Here is a 19706-nt window from a genome sequence, read left to right on the forward strand (position 1 = left end):
TCCTCGTTCGAGTCCTGGAAAAGGTAAATGACTTTTCCTCCAAGGAATTTCTTCACCTAATGTACAGTTGTAGCGTCATGTGTGCCGTGTGCCGTTCTCCATTTATGTTCACATTATTATTCCACAGATCATATCAGGATATATTTCGTGCATCAACAATTGATTAACCAAATTCACGATTCCAGGATAATTTCAAAACTTACAGGCATTTTGACAAACCAAAACATCATTGCTTTGATCCCAGGCTCTAACCATCAACTTTGTTTATGCTAAGTAAGAACCAATCATGGTACCTATTGATGATTCACAGTAATGAGGAAATGATGCTTGTATGCCCGGAGATGACTTTTGAATGTTACATATGTAAGAAAGATGCATTGCACGATTTTTTGTCACTGAGTACACAGAGCCAATGGCGTTTTTCAGATTACCATCTGGTGTTGCCTCGCAACAGGGTGGCAAATGTTGAATACCCTATTCTAACAAGAGCTGCCGAGTGTGACTGAGAGAAGACAAACAAGAACTCGCTAGCGTCTATGACTGGCCTACCAAAACACCATGGCTGTCTACTGTGGAGGAGATTGGCAGGGATGGGCACTGGGAATCATATTTCCACCAACAGAGATTCTCCGAGACAGAAACTTGTGGCTTGTTTCTTTTTACGTCGTTTCTTCTGCTACAAATGGAAAAACTGCCATCATGCCCTCACCTGTATCCATTTTCTGACCTTTTCCTAAGTCTTCTTAATATTTTTCATTCTGGTTTGGCTTGGCCATTGACAAATCCAGAGATGACCGGATGTTTGGCACTGATTTGCAACATTTTCTACTTTAAAGAAGAAAAATGGCAGGAAAATAGCTTGAAAATGCTGTTTCTTTTTTAACCAACAGATATTTTCAATATCTTTTCAAAATCAAGTAAATTGATACCACAAGGTGATGAAAGAGAATCAAAGATAAATGTATTTTCATAAAAACTCATTGACACAGCAAATATGATATAATATCTAGCAATGAATCCCTTCTGTGAAAAAATAACTTTCTGCATCTAAAATATTTCAAAGAATCAATATGCATAAGATAAGGTTAAGTGCTCATCATAAAAGAAATAATTAAATAAAATTCTGTAAATGATGATTTAAAATTCAGAATTGAACACCCACGACTTCTATAAATTTTGAGCCAATATGTCGTTAGTGCACACATAGTACCACCTAATGATGAAATTTCATGGGTTTCATTTTGGGAATTAGTCCTTAAATGCAGTAAAGATTGTCAAACATCACAGCATTCCCTTAATTAACTTTATTGATCAACACATAATAGGTATGCATACATTTCCATATGCAAGAGAAAAGACTAAATTTAATGCAATCAATCCATTTAAGATAACAGAACTAACAAAGAACAACTAACACTCATGGTACATGAAAAATAACAAAAGAAAGTAATAATTACTTTTCACTAATCACAGTTTGAGAAATATCTTTAAAATAATAGATATACATTTAAACAAAATTTTCAAGTTATAATAACCTAAGCCACAACAAATGCACTTATTCTCTGAATTAAGAGAGATTCATGAAATAAAACTATTTCATCACAAAAACTTCAACAATTTACACAATTTTTGCAAAGATGAAACACTGAAAACAGCTTCTCAATAAAGAATAAAAACAAACACATTCCTTTTTGAAGAAAAGTATATGCCAGCCCTTAATTCTTTTGGTGAAGACGAGGCAGCTTAGCCCGTTTGGACAGGCCAAGCCTAAGAATTTTAGACACACCATAATTTTTCTTTGGATATGAAGAGAGACATTCAGGATCAATATCTTGAATACTTCCACTTGACTCAGGTGCCCTTTCTTCTAAGCATAGAAATTATTGGAAGAAAAAGCACTTCTTCAATTATCATCAAAATCAGCACCAGAAAATAATGACACAAATACCAAAAACTAAGATTAAAAACAGTGACTCAATACTTCTACATGATAAAACAACTTGAGCACAGAATAATATTTTTTCCTGGTATTGAAATACTTATCGCAAAAATTCAGTGTTCTATGAATATTACCAGTTTTGAGGCTCCCTCATATTATCATCATTGTAATAGGTAAGCCACCTATTACAATAAATTCATGTGAAAGCCAGCACACAACTTCTAGTGCTTAAACCTACACTCCCATTCCCCCTCACACAATTCTTTTCTTTAATTCATCAAGCAACCTCCCTTAAAACAATGCATGATCTCCATTATCTTCTCCCCTCCCCTATGACACTTACATGTAATCCTAAAATATAGGGACAAATATATGACTGCCTTTTATTTCTTTATCCATATTTGAGCTCGATCATTAGTTTCAAAAGTTCACATTACAAAATTGATTTCCATTTAAAATCAATTCATTTGTGCAAAGAAAAAATTTCAAAGATTTTTGTGGTGTCTGGGGAAGAGTTTTAGGTAAAGATGTCATTTATTTACTCCGTATTTTAAGGAAGTTTTAGGTAAATAAATTATATAACTTTAATTTTACATAAAGTACCTGTATGTAAGACTTCCACATGAGGAACTTTTTGGTCGACATGTTCTTTCTTCCCCACTCCATCATATGCATCACAAACCTCTTCCCAATCATTTTCAGATGATATTTTTGCAAGTTGAGCAACATTTTTTGAAGAAGTCTCCAATCCAATATTTTCAACAACATTTTCTGCAACTGAGTCATTCTCAATACATAAATATGAAGATTGTTTCTTATGATTAAATATATGTTTCTTTCCCAAGTCATCATCACACTTTGGAAAGATGTCATTTATGAGAATTTCATTTGTGATATCTTCACTAAATGGTTTCATTTTTTTCTTCTTAGGGACCAAAGTCTCTAAATTTAAAGCTTGAAGTTCTCTTTTTCTTCCAGAAAATTTTGAGTGCTCCAAATTGCTTACAGGGAGCAAAGTACTAGCCAAGCAATCACAAGAATGAATAATATTCAGGAGTCCACATAGCTGAGTTTGACAACCTGTGTCAACAAATTGTGAGCATTCACAGTAAGATTTATTTTCAGGGGGCAGGTGCTTATCGAGAACATTTTCTATGTACATATCCAGAGAAAATGTGGAGCCATCGGAAATACCACTGTTCTTGATCATCCCATTTGTATCACTCTCGGCTGTTTTTGACTTTACAAGTGATATTTCATCTTTAGTTGGCATCTGATCTCCTTCCACTGGAATCTCTTCAGTTCCATCTGGTACAACCTGATGATCTTCATCATCTATTAGCTTTCTTTCAAAATTCACAAACGATTTTGTCACTGCATCCGATAAATTGTCTGCAGTATATTTTTTAACAGGATGTATATCAAGCTCCTGAGGATGGCTATTCCTTAAGCTTCCATTTTCATGCACAAAATTTGCATTATCACCTTCATTTTTAGTGCCATATTCAGCCTTATCTTCCTCTGCATATGTATCCTTTGTAAGACTTATGGCATTACCTTTGTCTTGAATAGCATTAAGAGAACCGAAACCATTTTGCTTGGGTGAACAATCAACACAATCAAACTTATCATGATTGGGACCATTCAATGGATGTGATATAAAGTTACCCTTATTATAAAAAGCTGATGATGGTGATGATCCTGAATTTTCCCCTGAGCCAGTTATGTGGTCTTCATCACATTCAAAATTACTGGCATCTGAAAAACTCATGACAGGTGATTCACTCAATAATTTAACATCCTGAGGAGAACTCAAAGGCCCAAAGGTAGATTGGTTTCTGATTATATCATCACTTTCAACATTCTCATATTTGGCATTAAAACATAGCTCTGAGGCAGATGCATGATTTAAATTATCATCATCTCCATTTACTTCCTCTAAAATTAAACAAGTTGGCTGAGCATGAAGAAATTTTCCAGCTACAGAAAATTCTGGAGACATAAAACAAGGGGTGGGCTTCAAATTTTCCTCAATATTTTGAATTTCTTCCCGTACATCATCCTCAGCTCTATCACCCTCTAATGAGAGTTCAATCCCATTCGGATCCTCTAAAAATTGAGAGTCATCCACTGAATAATCTCTGATAAGCTCAATACCAGAAATCAAATAATCCTTCTTTTTTTGAGGTGAAAACCAACTGCCTTCATGGTCCACATTCATCTTTTGAACCCCATTAATATCCATTTTATCCGATCCCAGAGTATCATTCCGAGAAAATTCATTTGCATAAAGATTTAATGGAACAATTAATTCATTTTCTGCATCATTTTTTCCACTAACTTTTCCATCATCATGGTAATACTGGCTGAGGGCAGATTTTACTTCTTGTGATCTATTCAAGCTAAATGTATCGTTATTGATTTCCTTTTCTTCACCAAAATTATTTTCCTTCGCACAGGAAATTTGGACAGGTAATTCATCTGGTTGCCGATTTATTGAAGTAGTTTGACCTAGCTTTTCATTACACTCCTCCACTTGTAACTCATCCATTAAAATGGATTTACCACAATCAAATTCCCTGCAGATTTCATTGACAGCCTGAGATCTGACGCTTTCCTTTCTATTGTTTTCTAAATTTTCATTGCAGAATTTAACATCATTCTTCACACAATCAAAATTTACAGAGCTACTCATCAACATGACACCATCTTTTTCACCCGGAATTTTATTTTCCATATTAGGTTTAAGGGTATCCACACCATGTGAAGAAACTTGTGATTTGGAGAGACTGCTATTTGCATCACCACCCATATTTTTAGTTTCAATAACCTCTCCATCATTATTATCATTAATATGGGCATCTGATTTCTGGTTATCAATACAATTTTCATGCCCAGTAATTTTGAAGCCCTCTGCATTAAAATTGCTGGTATTGTCTACAGAGCATTTATCAACACCTGCCATTTCAGAGATGATTTCACCTTTCTCGCTTATGAATTGGGTCTCATTAAAACGGCTTTCCTTCTGCATCAAAACGATTTTCTCTTTGACAGGGGCAACTCTTTCAACATCATGCACAGGTAGGTGATTTCTATTATCCTCTTCGTCATTTGGCCCAGTGGCAGTCTTTGTTGAAAATTCATTTCCAATTGCCTCAAAAACCTCAGCACCACAACGATTAGTGTTTATTTCCACTTTCTTGGGTACCAACCTCTGCAGGGAATATGTATCAGGCAAAACAGTTTTGTCAAGAGTGTCTTTATCTCCTGAAACTGTTTCAATGAAATTTTTAGAGGGACCTTTATCAGCCAATATCATAACAACATAAGGTGTCTTTGTATTTTCAGGGATACTATTTTCAGTGTCTATTACCCCAATACATTCCCCAAGATAGGCCTCCTTTTGCTTCATAGATGCACTAGTCACAGTATCCTTTTTTACGCACATATCATTTGCATTTTCAGGGAGTACTGAGACAAATGTCGCCTTCAATTCATTAGAGCAATAATTTTCACCGGAAGATAAAGGGATATTGAGAGACTTTCTATCAATCTCTTCCCAAACTTGAGCCTTCATTTCTTCATCACTTAATAACTGCTCATTTACTTGGCCAACTAATATTTCCATATTCTCAAACTGATAGGCTTCTACATCCTTATTGGGTTCACGCATATTGACATTAGAACTTTTTCCAGGAGATTCCTCAGAATGCTCATCTCTTTGGCTTCCCATAGATAACTCAATTCTTTCACAATTACTTTTTCTTGGCTGATTTACAACTAAAATACCACCCATTTCTGTTTTTTCTCCACTTGATACTTCATCACTTCTTTCCAGGATACCTTGATGCCTGACTTCTTTCTCTTTTGAGGATTTTTCCTCTCCTTCATGATCTTTCATCCCAAGATGGATCAAGACTGGCCCAATTTTTTTCACAACTTCTTCATTTGAATTCACTCTAGCTGCCATGTCCTCCGGTTCACCTCTGTGCTCTTCATAATTTTTCTCAAATGTTTCATCACTTCTTTTCATAAAGGAGCATTCGATTGCAAACAATTCAGCTTCTTTTTTTGCCATGATACCATCCACAAGACTCTCAATTTCATTTTTCAAATCATTGTCTTTCATTGAGACATCCATATCGATATCATCTTTCAAATATATTTTTGGTGGCTCCGCAGCACCAGCCTCATTTTTCTCTAAAATTTTTGAGACATTTTCCATCTCTTCACCACAGTCTTTTCCACTCAAAATATCAGAATTGTACTGGATAGGAGGAAATTGGCCATCACTCTTTATCTCATTATGATTTTCCTTTACAAATTGTTGCTTTCCAGCCTTGCTATGAATGCATGGTACTTCCATAGCAACATTTTCCATCTTTCTAAAATAATTCAATGGAATACTTTTCTCCATTGCTTTTTCTCCTAGTACATTCAACTCTTCCACAGCTTTTATTCCATCACTAACTTTATCGTTCATCTCCTGATTAAAGTTAGTAGTTTCAACCATATTATAGCAGTGACCAATTTGTTCTGCCTTCTTCCCATTATCGAGTCCAGAGCAATTTCCTTTCTGATCTGATTCCATACTTTCCCTATTGGGGAGTATCTCCATTGTTGACATCCTACCAACCTGAGAACTTTCTCTGGTACATACTCTCTCTTCAACACCTTTTTCCATTTTGCATAAATACTTATCCTCTTTTGCTACTGGTGATGAATGAGTGTGGTGTGGTAGACTTCTTTGCAAGTCAGGGCAGCCTGATTTTCTCAGATTATTCATTAAAATTGGCACAGACTCAGTTCCTTGATTTTCCAATTGTTTCTCATATGCTGACTCATTAGGCAAATTCACTTTCTTGACATTTTTTAACCACCTCTGATGCAGATTATCAGCAATGGATTGAACAGTAGGACTGTGATATGGCATTAGATTTTCTCCAAGAGTGGATATTTCCTTTCCTGTTTTCCATGAGACCCCTGCAAGAAAATTTCTTTCCAAAGGCTCTGAGCCACCAAAATATAACATACCTTCTCCAATTACAGAAGGTTTGCACTCTTTGTCACTAATGATGCCCAATCTACTTTTAGTTTCCCTGTCAGGGTCAGTCATTTCAGTTTCCCTGCTATTCTTTACATGCCGTAACATAGAATGAGACTCCATTAGCTCCAGGTTTGAGATATTTTTATCAAATATTGATACACCATAGGAGAATTGAGTGGGTCTCTTGACTGCATTTTGAGAGGCTATTTTACAAATATCTTCAGCAGAGTTTTTGTGGTCCTTGTGGGTAGTGGGAATAGATATTTTGTCATCAGAATCAACTTTATAACTACACAATATAGACTCTTTCCTATTAGAACATTGATCTGCACCTTGAAACGCAAATTTATGATATTGTCCGAGAATATTGTAAGAAGAGTGGTTATCGAGAAGACCTGAAGAACATGATGGGCCCTGATGTGGACCCGTTTCTTGTCTAAACTCAATTATTTCCGTTTCCTTATTCTTTTCCAGTCCCATTGCACTATTGTGAAAGTCATCATTAATTGGATGCACATCCTCAGCTTGTATTGGGCTGATTCTACCACAGTCAAATTCTTCATTTAACATGGGAGAGGAATAATTTTCAGATTTGTTTTTACATGTATGATGTTCTTCTTCAGTTTTGTTTAATGTTTTATCACTGTCTGAGACATGTAACATCATGTTATCAACTTCATTCATCTTGCATTGACCATCTGTCATTTGCACAAAAGATACACCAGATAAATTAATTAATGCCAATAATTTTAAATGATCAGGTAATTTTCATAATGAAAAATTATAATACAAACCTAAGGTATTAAACAGAATAGTTTTGTTCAAAGATTGAAGGGTCTCTAATTGGCTTCCATTCATATTTATCCTAGATAACAAAATATGAGATTAGATAATGTTTCCAAACAGTATATAGATATAGATATGATATTTTTTAATACAAACTTTGTTTGCAGGTCAGTTAGCCCTAAGAAAACTAGTTTTTGAAAAATCTAGCTAAAATTTTTCCAACTAATGCTGGAGGAAAATAATGCCTGTACTCTACATTGAGGACCAGCTCTTGAAATTCAATGGGCTAAATTATGGCTTTTCAATTTCAGGTAAAAGAAGTATTTTACTTTCAGTTTACATAAAAGCAGAATTATGTCATCATCTATTTTTGCCTACATTATATGCCTAATGTATATTCTTAAACTTATTCTTTTTTGGGAATACATCCTGCCTCGGTTTCTCCTCCTCATTGATTGTCATGGATGGCAATAGCATTCCAGGAAAAAGAGAAAGTCTGGAAACATGGAGAGGGATGACCATAGCAAATGTAGGAGCTGTGTTTGCCGCAGTCTACCGGGTGAATGTAGCAGATACGTTCATAGCAGCAAAAGGGTTAAAATAGCTATTCTGCTTCTTGAACATTGATTTAATTTAATAGAGTTATTGACCCACCAACATGTAGTTAAAAAAAAATGATAGAGGAATGTAAGAGAGGTTCATGTGAATACATATTTTGCAAGAAAAGTCATCTTAAAACATTCTAATGAGTAATTACCAGAATTTCATTATGGTGGTACAAATTTTGATTTCGGGGATATTAAAAAAAGAGAAGTGCTGTAGTTTACTATGCATATTACTAAAAGCAAATTTCTTGAATACCATTCTTTACTCTACACCACTCAATTTTCATTTAAGTATGCTCAAATTCACGGAATTTCCTTGAGTTTCATGAAATATCCTACCAGGTACTACTCATGATAATTGGCCAGGATTGCATGTTTTTTAAACGATACCATAGTGTAAATTTAAAATGCTAAGGCAGGCTAGCTTCATTAGAATTAAAGGTGTAGATGAGGCATTGGCCCAACCAGATCCCAATCAAATTGACTTTACCAAATAACCACCTATTTGTACTAACAATTAGGACCATCAGCATGAAATCACATGCATGAAATATATTCACACGGACGATTTTTGACAGAGTATAATGAAAATCAGAGGAGCATATGGGTGAAGTCGAATTGAACACGTGAAAAAACGTACCCGGGAAGCAATTGGCCTTCTATGAAGAACGCTTTATCAAAACAGGCAAAATGAGGTATACATTGGGCAGATGAGCATACTTATCAAAGCAAAGAAAACGGACAGAAAGGTGAATGAAGGACTTATAGCAGCTGCATATGGCAGGTGATAATTGGCGTTAATTATAAGCATGGTACGAGGCTAAAAGCCACAAAATAGGGTCAAATGCCATCCGTAACTTACGTACCTAGACGTGAAAAAACAAATATGTTTACCTAGCTCTGTCTGGGCTCGCGGCACAATTGGTGGCTGAAGGTGGATTTCTTCTGTCCATTCTGAAAATAAAATACAATCAAAACGACATAAGTCTCAGGAAATTCAATCTGGTAAAGATACGAAAGTAAAATCTACTCGGTAGAAATAAAATGGTGATATAATAACATTACTGCGTACATATTACGAAATACGATAACTTAGACATTAAGATTAAATATCACAATTGTAAACATATAAAAACATCAAAAACTTCAATTACTTACTTCATTGATTTCCAAAATCAATCAAAGCAATTCTCTTGTTGACACTTTCCTCTGTTCAAAAGTTCGAAAATCAAGGGTTACTTATTAGTCAAAACAAAAGTTATAGATTCTATTCACAGTTATTAGCTTATAAAAATATTATTTTAGTGAGTTCAAAATATTAGCAATCATAAAAAATATCAAAAGCAAAAATAGCGTACAATCTAATACAATTTTTTAAATGGGTACTACTTATGACTTTATAAGCTTCCGAGAGGAAGTCGCTGACAGGCGAAAAACGCGCCAAACTTGAACATGTACTCAATGAACCCTGCATGTAAAACTTTAGAATGAGATTTTAATCCAGGTGAGTTTTATATGACTACTCTAATGCTGCCTATAAATTCATATCAGGAGATACCCATCATTATTTGGAAAGAAACATTGAAACTTTCAGTATGTAATAAGCCTAATTAGCCATTGCAATTATGCATTGAATATTATATAATTCATTAATGCATGCATGCATTAATCATATGATTCTAAGGAATAAATAGTAATTTTTAATAATTCAATCAATCAAGAAGAATGGTTGCTCTGCATAGTGTGCAACAATTTAAATATCGATTATTTAGTCAGTATTCCAAACCTGGTTAAATACCTAGATGGATAGGAATTGAATATTCCACCTCAAAATGCACCCTAATGAATGAATGGCAGCATATATCCATCAAGATTTGAAAGGATTAGGATAGTTTCCTTCATCGAAGAAAACGAAAGGCATTGATTGCGATTCGTTACCCACCATTACTGTTTTCATAATATACAAATTATTTCGTTATAGAAATCCCAGTTTAGACGAATGGCAACCGTCAATTTTAACCTCATTCGAAAAAGGCCAGATTGGCGCCCATGTGATGCCACTCCACATGACGTCACAGGGACCTAGTTTCTATACGAGTAGATAGGAGTTTTACATCGTCTGAGTTTACCAATGCATGCATGAGGCACAGAGTTCAGGGAAACGTCTTAATAATCACTTATTAAAACTGGCTAAGGTCAGAAAGTTTACTTTGTTTGACAGGGTATTAATAATCCTTATTTAAGGCAAGCGCTACCTGCTACCAGCCTGCATTGTAGCGGCGTTGATAGCCTTGCACCAAGGTGGCCTCACACATCAGCAGCCGGAACCAGAATGACTTCACATGGGCTTTTACCAGCATTCATCATCGCGTCGGGTTTTCGCACCCTTGAAAATTTCACTTTTTATTTAATCACAAAAAATAGATATAGTTATTTAAAAATCTAAAAGATTTTAGGTGAAATAAGTACTCCAGGAGTAATAATTATTACTCCTGTATTAATCTTTCGATTTAGGCAATAAAAAATTATTGGAAACCACCCTATTATTGAAACTTCCTATATTTCAAGAGCCCAACCTGCCTTTTTAGTGCTACGAATTCCTGACAGCTGCATGTTCCCCAATGCAAGACTGAGGACATTTATTCATTTTCCCTGTTCCCATTACCCCCTCTATGAAAAACAAACAGAAAATGCAGACAGCTGGAACAATAGTTTACAATAAAATCTAAATTACAAAACTAGAATTTTTTATTTACATATTGAACTAACATATTTACTAGAGATGGGTCGAATAGCAGATTTCTCGAATTCGAATATCGAATTCGAATATTAAATCATTGCTCGAATATTCGAATACCTCGAATTTCGAATACCTCGAATACTAAATGATGAAATCTGGTATGTTTGACTCGGCTGCCTATGCAGCAGGCAACACAAGATTTTGGGGAGTAATTTTGATTTCCTTTAAATGATTCGAACAGGATATTTAGCTGATTAATGAATATTTTAATTTTATGGAAACAATTGGGCATATTATTTATTCAACTAACATCGCTTTACCCCCACTCTTGCTGCCAAGTGCTAGCTGACAATCTGTGGCATTTTGCAAAATACAAGCTCTTTTCCACCGGATTTTCTTCAATTATTTTCAGTCCATCTTTGGGAGTTCTCACGAGATGAGAAGATGAATTGGAATTGCTATCAGGGAGAAACCAAATATTCTGAGAAAATATCCCTTTGTCTGGGACTGTAACAATAAACATTTATAGCACCACTCATAAATTGTAACTTGATATATATTTTCGGAAAAAAATACCGCAACTTCCGAGAAGCTCTGCTGCTCATATCGAGTTTCGCCAGAATGCTGTCTACGTCGTATTTTGACATTTATTTCTTTGCGTAAAATGCTTAAATAAACTCAGAAATACGTCGTGTTTGGTCTTATTCTTTTCGAAATCACGCGAACATTACTAATATTTCAACTCAATAAAGGTGTAACATCAATTGACGAAAGTCATTCTTAGACACCTTTTGTGCTAATAGATGACTCATGCAGCGGTTGACCTCCACAGAAATGGGGAACTTCGAAGCTGGTAGGAAAAAAAGGTCAGTGGGGGAGAAAAGGGAGGGCCGGAAACACGTTTCTATTGTTCTCGTGTGACTTGGTATTTTTTCGAAGCTAAGGTCTTCGTAATATGATCCCTGCGCGAGCTGTGACCTTTTTTTTATTTCGAAGAAGAGAAAAGCCTCAGAAAGGGGGCTAGTGTTGAATGGAGAGGGATATCGGATCTTGGGAGATGCGCTAATGTAAGTATCCCACGGTACTCACACAGCTGTTGACCTCCAGAAATGGGGAACTTCGAAGCAGGTAGCCAGAAAAAGGTCAGTGGGTGAAAAAAGGGGGGAGGGCGTGAAACACGTTTTTATTGTTCTCGTAACTCGATATTTTTTACGAAGCAGGGGTCTTCGTAATGCGATCCCTGCGAGAGCTGGGACCTTTTGTTTGATTTCGGAGAAGAGGAAAGCGTCAGAGTGGTTGAGGCAAGTGCTGAATGGAGGGGGATAGCGGATCGTGGGAAATGCCCTAAGGTTGCTATCCCACGGCACTGAGGTTCTCCTGGTGGGGTGAATCGGGGATTTTCGGATTTTTTCGCCCGACCATTTTCGGTTCCCCTCTTCGAACTCTTTTCACCGCTAAAATCCACGAATTTGATGTAATTCGTCAACTTGCGTAAAACGGCGCTGCGAGCACTAAATGACTACAGTTCTCTACATTTTTCCGAGTCAACTACCAACGACGTGCGTGCGACAGTGTATGACGCGAAATTCAAAGTATTCGAGGTATTCGAGGCGGCACTTTTCGCATAATTATTCGAAACCTCGAATATCGAATACTTTCTAATATTCGAGGTATTCGAGTATTCGCGGATACTATTCGCACATCTCTAATATTTACACCATAAAAACAAAAGTTACCTGAGGCTTTTGTGAGGGCAACCACTGGCTTCCTCTAATTGAATCCATTTCCTATCACAAATTTCCAACCAGTCTATCTTGCTTGAAATGGGAGCCAGATATGGAGCTCAATATGCTGATTTGCAACTGTTGATTACAATAATGAAACAGGGTGGGCATTGAACTTAATAGAAGGGCCAGGTTCGGAGAAGGCACCGTAAGATAGCAAGTTGGATGTCTGGTTTAACACTTAAAAAAAAAAAATCCTCCAGTCCCTCCACCCTCCAAGCCACTTCTCGTGACCCTCTCGGCATCTTCCCATTGGCCAGAAATGGCAGCAACATTTTACATTACACGTGCAACTTCCCATGATGACTGGGTCCCACGCCAAGATGTGGCAAGGTGTAAGGGGTGTCGGATATTAGAGCTAAACCTAAATGTGACACTGCATCCGGATCTGCTGTTAACCCAAGAGTGAAACCGAGCTAATGCAAGAAAGGCAAGCAGGCACTCTTACAACAGGCATTCTATAGCACCTATTATCAAAAAAGTAGCATAACTTTCCTGCTTGCAAAAATATATATGAACCAAAAAGCACCAGGATAACACTCAATACAAAAGGGCCAGGCTTACAGTGGGCCACTAGAGGCACCCAAAAGTGGACATTGCCGGCCTCTAGTTGCAGTGGCTGCCAGCAGTCCTGAAATTCTTCTCCTAGTGGGCATCACTATATCACTCCCGCCAGAAACTTAGCTGTTGCAGAAGGAATTAGTACTCAAGTGTTTATGCTTATAGTGGCCTATTAGGCACATAGCCTCAACATTTATTATTCTAGATCCATTCAATTTATTCTATATCTTTTCCCAACAGGTCTTTAACTTTTTCCATAGAAACAGCAATTTCCCTACAGTGCAATTGATCTGATATTCATTTTGATAAGGGACCAAGATTACCTGGCCAGAGGCATCAAGTATGAAATTTTATCAAAGCTCATTCTGACTCAGAGATGAACTTGCTCCATGTTGCCAGCTGTAGAGGCAATAGGCTTCACACTCTTGCATACTTAGGGTCCATATATCATTATACTCAACGTTAAAGTTAGACAGAAACTTAAGTATTTGATTTTTCCAATTCTCAATCCTTCATGAAAAGTAAAATCAGCAACTGGTCAATTCCTTCCAATTACAGCTAAGTTTCCAATTGTAAATAGCAAATGAAATAAACTGAACAATACAGATGAAAAACAGAAGAAGTAAAATTCTATAGCAATTATTTAAGAAACCATCAAGTCCCAATTTAAATAGCCATTTATGAAGATGAAATACATACACATGGGTTTATGAAGATCTAAAAATAGGTACAGAGAAACCAACTTAACTGCAAAATTTGGTGCACGGTGGCAAAAGGAATAACACTCCCAACCAGACAAGGAAATGGTCATAAATGATCTTTGGAGGGAGTGGAGATAGGGGGGGGGCAGTGGCGCAGCAAGGGGGGGGCAGTGGCGCAGCAAGGGGGGGGTTTGGGGGTTAAAACCCAGAGCTCAGAGAAATATTTAAATTTAATCCATTTTACTTAAAAGGATTGATATTACTTATAGAATAGTGTAAGGATTAATAAAATATCCCTCAGAAAGCTGTAAAACTCACCATTTTGAACAGTTTATTTTAAAATTCCATAATTTATTAATCTCGCACCTATCACTTATCCTGGTGGGTATCCCACACCATCTCACACCCCGGTATTAGGTAGTTGCACCTAAACCCCCCCAAGCCTTAATTCCTGGCTGTGCAGTTTGTTGAATAGATATTCATAACACTAAGAAAAAATTTTCTTTATACTATTGGTATTTTTTACCAAATTTTGCAAACTAAAAATCGTTCTCTGAATTCAACGCACTATTGCTTGTACATATTACGACATATATGTCATTACACTATTACATATTTAATCTTCTTGATTAAAAGTGCAACCAGAAGATATGGTTTGATCAAGTGAAAAAAAATGTGGTTCATAAGGACCACCAGCTAACTTAAAACTGCGGCTGCAGATTGATTAGGAAAAAAATGATTTTTTATCCACCTATTGTGCATAAAAATAGGTTTTAAAAGCTGGTAATTACAACAACTAAACCTCATCCCCTATTGATAATGACACAAGTGCATTGTAACTATATGACGACACTAAAGACAAAGGTACAAAATACCAAGTTTGGTCTAATTTAGCATAATAATCTTTCTTATCCATAACAATCAATATAAAATAGGAACATGCTTAAAAAACTAAGGTAACAAAGAATTAGTGATTCACAAGTCCTTGAACTATATTTATTTCAAATGTGAAACAAAAACAAGACTGAAAATACAGCAACTGTAGTTACCCTGGTCCCAAACAAATATCACAGCCAAATAGTTTTTAGGGATCCAGTTTCACATCTTATTGTGCACTATGTAAAATCATGCATGCATGATTACGAAAGGTTAATGCCAATGTTTGTGGTCCATTTACAATAAAACACATGATATAATGGTACTGGGCTAAAAGGTGAACTATATAACAGCAATTGAAGTAATGGGCATGTAAATGATTTTTATGATTACTCACTTTTCCTATATGATTTACAATAACACATCTTTTAACAATGACAAATGCTACTTCTCGAATATGAAATATGCCATCATTACTTATAATGATCAGCATTTTCTCATTTTAAAATTTGAAGTTCAAACTACCGAGTTGTTTGTTACATCCTTTCCATGAACTAAAATTCTTCATACAAACTAAATGTATGATTAGCACACCATCAAATATTATACCATAGATTTGGTTGGATTCCGATACTTTTTATCAGATAGTGAGGGCTCAATACAAATATTTACAGAATTCAATACAGGAAGTATCATCTTATGGACTTCTCAGTAAAAACAAAGAACAGTATGAATGAAGTTTGGTTGTTTAAAATGATTTTCATATTAAGAGCGATGATTAATGAGTGAATTATTGTACATTGGCACATATTTCATCACTGGTGTAAAAATAAAATAATCTGTAGATATGATTGGTCATTTTCACTATACAATATAAAAAAGTTTTTCAATAGTAGACTAGGAGGAAGCAAATGTTTGGCAGGAATCCGTTGATCATTTCTTAGAGATAGAACATACATTCACGATTTCATTCTTATATCGCACAATTGCACAACAATCTTGACGAACATCAATCGAAGCACAACAGCTACTATGTAATGTCATCTCAAATATGTCCAACAGACAAACAGGGTAACACCAAACATTCCATATTTTGACACTGAACTCATTTACAAGTCTTTGACATTATACCAGATGCAGAGGCATTCTCTTGATCAGCATGAATGAGACACTGGTGATAAGAGACCGCAGATGCATGACCAGATCGTCCACAAGTCAAAGGTAGCCCTTCTGTCCATTCATCCCGCACAGGGTCATACACCTCAACAACAGACAAAAATGTTTGGCCATCATATCCTCCTACAATTAGAGATCGTATTGAAAAAATATTTGAAGAATTAACAGTCCTTAAAATTATGTACAGCATACATATGTCATACACTAAACTCATATGCTTCCCTGAGAGAGACAAAGAACCTTTGTGATTACACTTTCACCCAGTGGGGGTCTCGTTGAAGTGAAGATAGAACGAGGTCACTTCATCTTTATTTTTACAGAATGTTTGGGAATGCCAATTTGCACATAATTTTGAATATTCAGGAATTTAAATAGTTTTCACGATTAAATATATTCTAGTAGCCTCCACAAGCGAAGATCCCAACTCCACCACTTCAAAAACAAGAAAGGCAGGAGAGGGGAAAGAAGGGGAAATAAGCACGCTAATCCAAGAAGTGTCATTGGCAGCCACAGCTACCACCTGCTAGGCGATGTACTTTTCATAAAACTTCCCTCACACAGTTAACTTCAGGGCAATTTTGCACACCCCCTACCATTGCTGGAGCTTTGGCAGCCGGTGTCTGAGCTCTACCGTCTACTATACATAACTTTGTGTGTGCTTTCATTCACAACACCTGAGACCTCGTGTCATTATTTTTCCGTTTATTGTAAATTTCATTTACTAGTACAGTGAGTCCTCGTTTAACGTTGTTGATTCGTTCCTGAAAAACTCGACGTTAAGCGAAACAACGTTAAACGATGCAGCATTTCCCATAAGAAACAATGTAAAAAATTAAAATTGGTTCCTAACAATCCATTTCTTCGTAAAGAATCCAGAATTTCCCGGGCGAGAATCCAAGGAGGCCAATTATCGGAGCCGTAACTTTAAGCAGACTTCGTGACCAATCGGGAGACACCTGAATCAGGCCAAAATGAATAAAATCTGAATCCGACACTCGGAAGCATGAGGATGAAGGGCGAGTCAATTTTCGTGATGATATGAATTCTGTAACCCGGCGGAAATCGCGAGAAACATTCATTACCGATTATATTCACTTCAGCATGATAACGGTTCATTCGAAACGAATTTTCATAACGAAAAGGCTGGGAAGAGGGCATTATTAAATGAAGCATAAAAACTAAAAAGAAAGTATTTTAATGGCGAAACATCGATATTTTCAGTAACAGAAGAAATTTTAATTGTAAAAATTCGACCTGCAAACCTAAAACTCGACCGATCTCACCAGCAGTTGCACCTTGTTCAATTATTTTAATAATACCAAGTTTTTGTTCTAATATCGCCGTTTTTTCTTCACGTCTGAAGAATCACCAGGATAGCCACTCTTCTTCGTGGACATTTTTTTCGGTTGGCACCAGAAAAATATACGGATAATGGGTAAATGAGGCGATAATTATTCGCTCAGATGCATATTTAACATACGCTACCCACGCCAACCTTTTCTGTCGAACGAAAATTATCAATCGCATTAATATAGCAATATTTACTGTACATCATATGCGCTTGCGTCCTATTCGCCATTCATTTTTTTTCGTCGCGCATTTATTTGAACAACGTTATCGCGAAGCAATAACGACGTTAAATGATGAAGGGTTTCAATTTTTGGACAACGTTATCGTGAAACAACGTTAAACGGGACGACGTTAAACGAGGACACACTGTATTCCTTCATTGAAGCTTTTGCGGGTCATTACATCTGTTGATGATGTTTTTCGGGTGTGCCTTGTTTACATTTCTTGTTTGTTTCCTAATGTTTCGTGGCCATTGCTGGTCACTTTTGACATGTTTCAATCTACCAACATACATACCGCTCTTTATATGCAAAAAATACTTTACTAACTGAAAATATACAAAATAAATTTACCAATCTAATTAGAGCAAAAATTTCGACACAGTAACTTGATCTCACAACGGATTCTTTCTTAGTTCACACAACCAAGATGATGAATGTTAAATGCATATAGCAAACTCTCGTTATTACTAAGTTCCCGGGACCGAAAAACCGGAGGTTTGTAATAACTAACTTCGTAAGAGAGTTTCATTCAGGAATCATCACAAAAATATACCTTGCCAAATTCCTTTTCTCTTCAATTTCCTATACTTCTAGTCACACTCCAGAATAGCTTCAGAGTCATGTGTATGATATACACCATTAAATTATGCACTAATACACTAATTGTATGTCCTTGACATATGAACAAGATGCGTTACAAGACCTAGTTTGTAAGTTGATAAATCTATGCAAGGCATCAAAAAGTGTGGTTATCATGCAGAATGCAACAGTGCATTGCAATTTTGCATTCACTCACGATTGTGAAGTGATCCAGCTATGCATGCGACGCAGCTGGAGGTGAAAAAAATTTGCTGTCCGCAGGAAAGAAGAATGGGCAAAACACTGAACGATTTCTGACGTCACAACAGATTAATTGATACTTTGTTCAGACTGTGCCCAAAGTATGAGTTCCTCTACGCCACACCATGCCGCATCAGCCAACTCCAAAGGCACCAAATTTGAAATTTCTGGCACGCTTGAATATTATGAATATTCGTACCTTTGAAAGTTTGTAAATGGAGTGTTCACAAGAAGAGGACTTACTGTACAGCCTATTTACCCGTGGTAATTAGTGGGTCACCATTATTCCACAAGAATGAAGCTTATTATATGATGTTGCATGGATACTGAAATATCTCCTATTAAAGAAAGAACCATAATTGATGCTATTGGGCAAAGTGCACAAAGAAAACCTTAACTTAGCGAAATGATTATAATGTAGTGTGGTGTATACCCCCCTAAACGCCATTGTTTATCCGAGAAACTTCAAAATAAAATTCATTTAATAACTACTGTGACCAGGTCTGAGGTTTGTAATTTTATAACGACAAACATTTTGTAATAATGTTTTTTCACTATAGATGGGATTAGCCTTTTCGTCAAGACCAATGATTTGCTTCATAAAAACGAGAACTTTGTAATAACATTGTTCGTATCAACGAGAGTCTACTGCATTTAAAATTACAATTCCGACAAATGATGCAGATTTAAAAAAGAAAAATTATGCTAAAACAACTTTCCTCTATCCTTGTGATTTAATTATTTAATTGCAAACACATGTGGATATAAAATCTCCATTGACAGTAACCACCTCAATGAATGTACCTAATTCTTAGTCTAACTCTAGAAAATTTAGTGAGAGAAAATATGAAAAAAAGTTAGGCACTTACCCATGGCATATAATTTTCCATCTAAAACTGTCACACTGAGAGCAGATCGAGCCACCTTTATGGAAGACACGAATTCCCAAATATTTTGTTCAGTATCATAACGTTCCACACTAGAAAGCTGATATTTACCATCATAGCCTCCAACAACATAAATATACTGATTTAAAGCAGCCATACCTGAAAAGTGCAGTAATATAAATATTTTCCATAA

The 19706-nt window shown here is 36.1% G+C and overlaps 2 protein-coding genes across 3 annotated transcripts in view; both read right to left on the bottom strand.

The window, feature by feature from the left end:
• Window positions 1–1289: 1289 nt before the first annotated feature.
• LOC124157754 lies at window positions 1290–9630 on the bottom strand. Of its 2 annotated transcripts, none has more exons than XM_046532766.1 (5): window positions 9536–9630; window positions 9272–9331; window positions 7781–7851; window positions 2543–7684; window positions 1290–1864 (listed from the first exon to the last, which is right to left on the bottom strand). In XM_046532766.1, the coding sequence occupies exons 1-5, from the start codon at window positions 9538–9540 to the stop codon at window positions 1716–1718; spliced, it is 5427 nt and encodes a 1808-aa protein (XP_046388722.1). In that variant the 5' UTR covers window positions 9541–9630; the 3' UTR covers window positions 1290–1715. The 2 variants fall into 2 exon arrangements, with proteins under 2 accessions (XP_046388722.1, XP_046388714.1); XM_046532758.1 differs by having other exon boundaries at window positions 1290–1867.
• A 5515-nt stretch (window positions 9631–15145) lies between these two features.
• The window catches only part of LOC124157778 (kelch-like ECH-associated protein 1B), a 60813-nt gene continuing 56252 nt past the window's right edge, over window positions 15146–19706 (bottom strand). Inside the window, exons 10-11 of the mRNA XM_046532790.1 lie at window positions 19496–19672; window positions 15146–16338 (exon numbers count right to left, since the gene is read on the bottom strand). Coding sequence (XP_046388746.1) covers window positions 16145–16338; window positions 19496–19672 — 371 coding nt within the window. The 3' untranslated portion in view covers window positions 15146–16144. The remainder of the gene's footprint in view (window positions 16339–19495; window positions 19673–19706) is intronic.

The sequence above is a fragment of the Ischnura elegans genome, chromosome 1 (genome assembly GCF_921293095.1).
Source record: "Ischnura elegans chromosome 1, ioIscEleg1.1, whole genome shotgun sequence".
Classification (NCBI taxonomy): Eukaryota; Metazoa; Arthropoda; class Insecta; order Odonata; family Coenagrionidae; genus Ischnura; species Ischnura elegans.